General features: G+C 40.5%; 2 protein-coding genes across 2 annotated transcripts in view; one reads left to right on the forward strand and one right to left on the reverse strand.

Annotated features, from left to right (window-relative positions):
• Nucleotides 1-8226, reverse strand: part of LOC106867571 (organic anion transporter 3) — a 67151-nt gene extending 58925 nt beyond the window's left edge. Inside the window, exon 1 of the mRNA XM_052972013.1 lies at nt 7752-8226. Coding sequence (XP_052827973.1) covers nt 7752-8226 — 475 coding nt within the window. The remainder of the gene's footprint in view (nt 1-7751) is intronic.
• A 1168-nt stretch (nt 8227-9394) lies between these two features.
• The window catches only part of LOC106867576 (solute carrier family 22 member 16), a 34039-nt gene continuing 33336 nt past the window's right edge, over nt 9395-10097 (forward strand). Inside the window, exon 1 of the mRNA XM_014912484.2 lies at nt 9395-9521. Coding sequence (XP_014767970.2) covers nt 9395-9521 — 127 coding nt within the window. The remainder of the gene's footprint in view (nt 9522-10097) is intronic.

Here is a 10097-nt window from a genome sequence, read left to right on the forward strand (position 1 = left end):
CGATGACAATTATCCTATAGGTACTAATTTGATCTAATCTGAAAGGATGAAAGGTAAGGTCGACGTCGGCGGAATTTCAACCCAAAACGTAAAGACGGACGAAATGCTGCTGAGCATTTTGTCCGGCGCGCTAACGATTCTGCCAACTCGGCACCATAAATCTGTGTATAAAACTGATAATTCCTATTCTCTGAAATTCGGACAATAATTAAATGAAGAGTTTAATAAAAAAAAAAAAAAAAGCGTGAAGATTGATAGATTGAACCGCCTATGATCCTACATTGGTAAATTGGGCCACTTCTGATTCTACATTGGCAGGTTGGGCCGCCTCTGATCCTACATTGGGATAAACAAGAGCAGCAATTTTTTAGTTATCCTGTTTCTTTCCCTCCCAGCTTACCAGCTTTATTCTGCATCGTGCACAGACACATTTAATTAAAATAATTACATGGCTTTTATTACGAAGCAAGCACGAACTGACAACAGTGCATCAGATAGACTAATTATATATTCATTGTTGGTAACATAATAGAATGCTAATGATAATTAAAAAAAGAGAAAAAAACACAAAAACCAAAATTAGTTTCTCTTGCCCTCTACTAAAATCTTATTAAACAGTAGCTGAAATACCCGACGTTACCCAAGTCAATCACTTAAAAAATTAACAATAACACCGCAAAGCTCTTTATCTTATATACAGTAAATCTTTTCGATAAAAAACACTCAGCGAAATTTCGAACTAAAAGTACTTTGTAGACTTTTCTATCTTTTTTCTTTTAAGAATATATTTTTGTTTGATGTCCAAATTCCAAACATATGCAAGTTCAATTCTGTAAAAATCTGTACAGAAATTCCAATCTTGTGAATCTCTTTTGAGTTTCTGTCTAAATGTAATCCTTACCCCAACTCATAATTGTAATCCTAATCCTGAGTACTAACACGAAATCCTAACGTTAAATGCTGACCCTCAGCGGAGCGAGAAAGAGAATGATGGGTGGAGAGAAAGAGAGAGAGAGAGAGAGAGAGAGAGAAAAGGAGAGAGGGAGAGAAAGAGAAAGATAGTGAGGGCGAAGCAAAAAAGAGCGTGATATGCAAGATGTGTGTGTGTATGTGCGTATGTCTGTGTGTATGTAGAGAGAAGGAGGAGATGAGAAATAAGAATGAGTTTGGTTTAATCACACATATAGTTGTTGTGGGATTCAGTTACTTCTATTCATGTGCGTAATTTCATAAGTGTATACATGTTAATAGAGAAACCTTTGACCTAAATCATTTTTTTCATTAAACGTGACAACGTGTGACATTGACTGAACACTATTCAATTTTTTTTCTCCGTGTTTTTCTCCTTGTCTCCGTATTCTTTCTGTTGAAGAGCGTAGCTCGAAACGTCAAAGACCTTCCGTATTCCCGAGCGTCATACTAATATATCCTTTTGTTATTTACACCACCTGTCCTCGTCTGTTGTTATTATTTGTATATTCTCCTACATACATACATACTGGGGCATTGGGATATGTAACGAACTGCCCCAACAAAAATCTGGAAAAAATAGGGTTCTCAAAACCTGAAAGAAAAAGGCTGATTAGAAGACTACAGATTCAAGCCATCAATGGAACTGTAAAGATATGTAAAACTTTCCAAACATTTAGCACATAAATACATATGCATGCATCTAGACATAAAAACGTATCCATAAAACAAACATACAAATCTGCGCATACACTAACACCAAATACTGCACACACACACATATGCACAAATACCTAGATGATGTTGATAAAAGTTCCAATGAAGGAGCCTTGAATCTATGTTAGAGTCCGGCTCTTTCTCTTTTGGCAAGAAATAAAGAAATGAAACTGATTGATAACATACATACATACATACATTGTGTTCATTGGTTATCGTCTGTCTGCTACGACTCGATTTTGTAAACCGATTGAAAGCGCGCGCGTGCGTGTTCCTGAATGGCAGCTGTATTAACGTTAGCACCCCACTACCAATCCATATTTGTCGCTTACACAACTCTATTCTCCCCTTCCCTGATATCAGTCAGTCTCCCTATGCAAACTCATTTCCCTCACACTAACACTCTTGCACCCTTCTCATTTTATCCAAAAGTAGACCACCCTACCATTACAATTTTATAAGTTATAAGATCAGCCAATAGGGGATTCTCAACCCGGTCAGTCAACCTTTTAGAAATAGCGACTAAATCTGCCTCAATAGCCATAGCTTGCTACGTTAAGGAAAGATCCATTTGACAAAAATCGACAGAGGAGAAGCACTACAAAACAAAGACACATTACGTAGCAATACGACTTCACTCGACAATGCCGGTCGGCAGGCTGACGCCTAAGGATTGCATTAAGTGACGTCTAGCGGTGGAAGCCTGAACTACAACGGGCTTGTCCCACAGACAACGTTTCCGGTTACTTTTGGGTACCTCCTCGTAGAGACGAAAGAAATGCCGCCAAGCATTTTGCCTGACGTGCTAACGATTCTTCCAGCTCGTCGCCTTTCATCGTTTAGAAACCTTCCCTTCCAGCAACGGGAAATAAAGTGACTTGCTCAAGAACACAACATACAGCCCGATCTAGGAATCGAACTCGTTATCTAACCACCGAGCCATTAGTACGCAGCACTGACAGCCCACTCTGAGGAATAGATGCAGCACCTTATAGACAAACTCTCAAAGGCCTGTCAGGAATTCAGCCTGACTATCAGTCTGAAGAAAACCGTAGAACTGAGCCAAGATGCCACCACCATCACCACCAACACCTACAAGCTGGAGGTAATCCATGAATTCACCTACCTCAGCTCTGCCATCGCTGATAATCTCTCCCTGGACCCTGAGATCAAAAAGCGAATTGGACAAGCATCCTCCACATTTGCCAGGCTCACGAAGGGAGTCTAGGAAAACAGAAAACTGGCTGAAAACATCAAGATTGCTGTCTATAAGGTGTGCGTATTTAGTACACTACTTTACGGCAGTGAGACTTGGAGCCTCTACTCCAGACAGGAGAGGCGTCTCAACGTCTTCCACCTTCGTAATTTGAGACGCATCTTGGATATCAAGTGGAGCGACCTCATCACCAACACTCAAGTCCTCAACCCTACCAAGATAGCCAATGTAGTCACCCTGTTCCAGCAGCGTCGTCTGCGCTGGCTCGGTCATGTACATAGCATGCCGGACGGGAGGACTTCAAAACACCTTCTGTATAGGGAATAGCCACCGGCACGAGAGCACGAAGACGACCTCATCTTCGTTTCAATATGCAAGAGAGATATGAAATCGCTTGACATGGACGTTCTTAGATGGGAGAAGATCGCAAATGATTGCCCAGGCTGGAGACAAATTCTGCGAAAACGGATGAAGTTAGGGTAAGAAAAACAGGAACTCGTTACTAAAGAAAAGCGCACTCGACAGAAGGAAAACCAGTAGCGCTGACAGAGAGCTCCTTCAAATGCAGTCGCTGTATACAAGACAGCCACTCCCGTGTGGGCCTCTACACCCACGAAAGACGCTGCACTACGATCAGCAACTGACAGTTTCTTCGAGCGCAGGTCCATGGTCTCTCTAGACCAGCGGATGCCTTCTATTATATATATGCTCTTAAACAGAATGGGATGAGGGTAAAAGATAAATGGAAAAAGGAAAATAAAATAAAAAATCAGAGAAAAAAACGTGTCTGGTGTAATTTATTTTAAAGCAAAATAAAGTGATGTAATTCGCATACATACAATAATCTATCAGGCCATAGCTTGTGGCTTTCGATTTTGATGTCAAACAAAATGCTCAGCAGAATTTCTCACAGCTTTATATTCTGAGTTCAAATTCCACCGAGGTCGACTTAGTCTTTCATGAAAATAAGTACCAGTTAATCATTGGGGTCGATGTAATCGACTAGCCCCCTTCCCCTAAATTTCAGGCCTTGTGCTTATAGCAGAAAGGATTATTAATTTGGGAGGTAAGTCGTCAAACTAGCTGAATCTCTAGCGTATCGAACAAAATGCTTTGTAGAATTTTTTCCGGATTTACGTTCCGAGTGTAAGTTTCACCGAAATCGAATATTTCATCCTTTCAGGGTTGATAAAATACGGATCATTCAAGTATCGAAGCCGATGCAATCGACAAGGCTCCTCCCGCAATATTTCAAGTCTTGTATAATAGAGTAGAAATAACAAGTATTATATAAGCTAAGGTGGAGGCGTGTGGCTCAGTGGTTAGAGTATCGTAAGATTGTGGTTTCGATTCCTGGACCGGGTGACGCGTTGTGTTCTTGAGCAAAACACTTCATTCCACGTTGCTCCAGTACACTCAGCTGGCAAACATGAGTAATCCTGCGATGGGCTGGCGTCCCATCCCGATGGAGAATATATACACCACTGAAACCGGGAAACCTGTCCTCATGAGCCTGGCCTGGCTCGAGAAGGATATGCTTATTTTATATAAGGCGGTGAGCTGGCAGAATCGTTAGCGCCTCGGGTAAAATGCTTAGAAGCACTTCAGGTTCTACATTTTGAGTTCAAATTGTGACGAGGTGGACTTTGCCTTTCATCCGTTTGAAGTCTATAAAATAAGTACCAGTTGAGCACTGGGGTCGATGTAACCGACTTACACTCACCACCTTAAGATTCTGACGAAATTTGAACCCTTTATTAATTTGTGTGTGTCATGAAATGCGTATTATGAGGATTTCTCACCAATTCTACATTTAGTTATATATAAGCCAGTAGAGGCGCAATGGCCCAGTGGTTAGGGCAGCAGACTCGCAGTCGTGGGATCGCGGTTTCGATTCCAAGACAGGGCGTTGCGAGTGTTTATTGAGCGAAAACACCTAAAGCTCCACGAGGTTTCGGCAGGGATTGGTGACGAACCCTGCTGTACTCTTTCACCACAACTTTCTCTCACTCTTACTTCCTGTTTCTGTTGTGCTTGTAATTCAAAGGGTCAGCCTTGTCACACTCTGTGTCATGCTGAATCGCTCCGAGAACTACGTACACGAGTGCTCGTGTCTGTGCTCAGCCACGTACACGTTAATTTCATGAGCAGGCTGTTTGTTCCGTTGATCGGATCAACTGGAACCCTCGTCGTAACCTAAGAAGTGCCACGATATATAAGTTTAACTGTTCATATCGAGGTATTATTTTAACAATGTTTTTATCTCAGAAGTTATATTGTTTTCAGATGTATTACATTAGATCCTATTTTAAAGGCTATTTCTATGTACAAATTTATCTGTCACCTAATATCGCATGAGGTTCAGGTACCGTAATCTAACCTCCACTGATACAATCATGAGGTTTCAGCTTTGTTTATTGATACATCGAAGTTCAAATGCACTATCTAGGGCGATCTAGGAAGCAGTATTAAGTTCTAAGTTATTCTCACAAATAACAAATTCTCGTTCATTAAGCAAGAAATGTTGTGAGATAAAAGCTAAGAGGTCAATGTAATCGACTTACGCCATCGCCTTAAAATTACTGACCAAGATTTAAAATTTGAAACCGATGTATTAGTATTCTTTTTTCTTCTCAATTGTAAATAATACTGCTTTCGTTTAGGTATTTCAAGTCAACCATGATGCTTATATAACATTGCCCACTTTTTCGACTTTAAGTCTCAAATGTTCATGTATACTCACAATAAGATATATTATGTTTAAAAATACAAGATCGTCAAACATTTAGCAACCTCAGTAGTAAGATAATGGTGGGTCGAGAATCAATTATCGTTTAGCTTGTAAAAGAAACCCTACAGAGAGTTGATAATTTGAATATTTTAGATTATAGATCCACTCGAATATAATTGCTGAATACAAACCTTTATGACATTACACAAACACCTGAAAAGTAGCAGACTCTCACACATAAATATTTACGATTTTATCAAACTCTCTTCTTCTCTCTTTCTCTCTTTCTCTCCCTCCTTCACATTCCGTTCTGTTTTTCTGTTTGCCTCTCATCTTCTCTTATTGTCTTTATCTCCCTTTCTCTCTTTGCGTTTCACATTACACTTTCACTCCCATATCCTCACCCTCTCCCTTTCTCTTTGACACACATAAACGCAGATATTTGACAAACAACGTTTCAACCGAAATTATATTAAACCCTACGGAAACCTCTTGTAGATTATTTTATCTGAGATTAATTTTGCTTGAATTGTGACTACGGGAAGCTTTGGTTTACTTCCTATAGATACACCAGCGATTTTCCTGAAGCTACATTCCCGAAGCCTTTCAGGATTATTGATTTCCAAACCTGGGATGGTCACCTTGGTCAACACACTCCAAATTAGACAAGTACCCGTACGTTATTAGAAATAATAGTTTCAAATTTTGGCACAAGGCCAGACATTTCGGGAGAGGATAAGTCAATTACATCAACCCCAGTATCCACCTGGTATTTATTTCATCGATGAAGGGCAAAGTCGATCTCGGTGGAATTTGAACTCAGAACATAATGAATGCCGCGAAGCATTTTGCCTGGAGTGCTAAGGATTCTGCCACCGCACCACCTTACATTAGCATAAATAATACAAGTTTATTGATATAGCAACCTACAAGGCACTAGTCTGCAGGATTCCAGTGAATTAGTCTGGCGGCCGCTGACATTTGAAGGTCTTGCTCATAAATTATTGCGGATTATAGGAGGTTCCGAACCATTTGTGTTGTACCAGAATAATACGATTAAATTGTAGAAATATATCATTGGTGGCGTTGGCGTCGCTAAGTAATTGCTCGACTTCTTTTTCGACGAGTAGTAGCTTTAGCAAGTTTTAATTTATCACTGAGTGAGTATGTTTACGTTAAGAAATACGCAACTAAGAAATGCGATGAGAATTGTATAAACAGGCGAGGCATGGCGTATTTCTTGATGTCGAAAAAAAGCAGTTAAGAATATACTAAGCCTCTGTTAATTATTTTGTTTTATTTAACCCGTTCATCTGACTGGTGCATCTTCACTACACAAAAGTGAGAATTATTAAGTGTTCAGAAAATACATACACATACACACACACCCCCGCACATCGCACACGCACATACCACACACGAGCACATGCACAAAAACGTGAAATGAAATGGGATTATACAATAAGTGTATGTAAATAAGCCTTGAAAGGGCATAAACGTGACGTCACCGAGAAACCTAGTTGAAAGTTGTCTATTTCCATATTTAATGTCATTCATTATTTCTAAAGAACGTGAATAAAACTATAACAAAGAGCTTCAAATATATTATGTGAAATCGAAGATGATGATGATGATGATGATGATGATGATGATGATGATGATGATGATGATGATTATGATTATGATGATGATAATGATAATAATTGACTTCAAGTGTTATATCTCAGGTCATATGTTTCTATCTGTGATTTAGCATTAGATTAAGATTTTTTTTGTTTCTTTTAATTTGCTTTATTTTGGTGTTTGTGGGGTTGGCTTGGAGTAAGGTGTTGGCAGGTTGACAATGATAACTAACTTCCCCAATTTCACGCTAGGACACAGATACACCATTCTGTCAAAAGACCGTCATGCTTCTATTTCACAAACGATATCTATATGTTTTGTATTCGTCGTTTGCTTGTAAGCTTTTCGCCCTTAGTTCGTTAATTTCCTGGGTCAGCTGAAATTTACTTTCTGACACTCAACTGTTGTCATTGTTCAGTGAAGACATTTGCTCTTTTACTCCCTCCTTTTCTTTCATAAAAAAATTTGTTTTCTGGTTGCTGTTTTTCCTGTTACGTTCCTGCAAATGTTCCCATTTGTCAAGCTTCCTCACAATGGCATCTTTAGATTTTAACGCTTCTGTTAAACACTGTGTAGGCTCTTCTGCGATACCTTTGAAAGACTTCGTCTCTTCTACAAAGATTTGACGGGAATCTTTGCACTTATGACTCAACATTTCTTTTATTTTCAGACATCTTTCCATATTGACTTCTCTATCGGAACGTTCCATTTCTAGGAAACGGACTTTTTCATTTAGCTTTACAATATTGACATTGAGAAGAGATTTCACATCATCTGCCTCACTTCTCGTTGCTTTGCCAACATCTTCCATCAAGTCATCAACGACTTTCTGTAAACAGATGACATATTCTTGTTTGTATACAGAAACCTCTTTGACCAGATCTTTATCTAGAATTGCATTTTCCACAGTTTGTTGAGCATTTTTCCTGTTTTCCACCAGAGGTCGTTCCACCATAACTCCAGCCTTCATCCTGCACCGTGTTTTGAGCTCCACCATCCCCACACATCCATGAAATGAGTCTCTCGCACTACATTGAAGCAGTATTTCCGATCTCGGGGGGATCACTGTCGTCTGTAACGCTCTCACCTCACCACCATCAGTGGCCCGCTTTACCACCTCGACAGGAACTGACCTTCCTTGCACCGAAATTTTCATGGAGAAGTTGTCTAGTTGACACCCCATGGACGCCAAGTAGCCCAAAACCAAGTGACAAGGACCCTCCATCTCCACCACGTAGACAGGAAGCGTGACCCCTCACCCTGTAACTTTAGTCAGAACATCAACTGGTTCCCTCAGTTCAGTACAGCACCCGGTAACACCACACAGCTGCTGTGATGACTCTGGTAGGTCTCGATGCTGTCACACCCCGGGTCTCACGAAAGTCTTCTCCGAGGCCGAAATCACAAGCGGACACTTCGGACCATCAAACCTCCCAACCACTTGTCATCTTCTCAGGGGTGGGGGTTTCTTTGAAATTCTCGGCTGGATGTTGCCCCTTAACACCAGCCCCTTCAAGTTTCCCGACTCTCCTTTATCTTCTCTTACCTTCTTCTTACTCTTCATTCTTGTAAGACAGTCAAGACTCAGATACCCTTTTTCACCACACTCTAAATGGGAACTTTCTACTGCCGTCCTTATGCCCTTGTGCTTCTTGTGCCCTGGCTTCCCATAGTGCCAGCAATTTCCTGCAACCATCTCTTGTTCTTTCTTCTTCAAACTGCCCTATCTTTTATGCCCTGACTTCTTGCAGTATCAGCAACCTTCATTAAGTCTTCTTGCTTCAGGTAGTGACCTCTGCTTTGGTTCTTTAGCCACTGACAACTGGCTAAGCACCGCTAGTAGCAAGCTGAACTGCTCTTTGGGAATCGTCACACCCATTCTGGTCAGCCAGTAGCTCAAACTGGACACAGTAGGCTTGCACCATGTTACTTGCACCATGTGTCCGACTGCGCTTTCTGCTCTTCCATAAACTCAGTCAGTCTGTCACATTGGTCTTGTAATATGATTTCATGATTGCAACCAAAAACACATCTTCCTCCCCTATCTGTCTCCCTGCTTGCACTCCTTCCAACTCCATAACGAATAATTGGCTCACTGCAGCAATAGAAATCCTACTTCTGATATCAAATGTTGCAAAATGCGGCCTCTTGATACACTCACACGGATCCAACAGTCAAGTCAGCAGCTAGGAAACCGCAAGCCAGCGCAGCAAATCAACTTGCTTAGAGTGGAAGAAGTAGTCGGATGTTGGCTGGATGTTTTCTGTAACATCTTCATTACCAAATCCACACTCGATGTTTGTTTACGTTGCCAACTTCACACTGACAATTTTCGTAGCCAACTTCGCACTCACTGTTTTTGTTGCCAACTTCACACTGACTATTCCATTTTACTGTTTGCTTACATTGTAACTGACACCGCGCGTTCCTCCGTCATTTCAAATCGTCCACCACACAGCAAAGACGCACAAAAATGTGAAGCATACTTCAAATCTGTCACATGATCAATAAAGTTATTTCTCCTCCGTAGCACTATATATATCATTTTAGTATTTTACTTGTTTCAATCATTTGACTGCGGCCATGTTGAAGCATTGCTTGAAGATTTTTAGTCGAACAAATCGACCCCAGGACTTTTTAATTTTTTTTTAAAGCCTTGTACTTATTTTATTAGGTTTTATAGCCGAACCGCTAAGTTACGGGGGCGTAAACACACGAACACCGGTTGTCAAGCTGTGGTGAGGGAACAAACACAGTCACAAAGACACATGCATACACACACACTCACACACACATACACACATATATATATATATATATATATATATATATATATATATA

Source organism: Octopus bimaculoides, chromosome 11 (genome assembly GCF_001194135.2).
Source record: "Octopus bimaculoides isolate UCB-OBI-ISO-001 chromosome 11, ASM119413v2, whole genome shotgun sequence".
Classification (NCBI taxonomy): domain Eukaryota; kingdom Metazoa; phylum Mollusca; class Cephalopoda; order Octopoda; family Octopodidae; genus Octopus; species Octopus bimaculoides.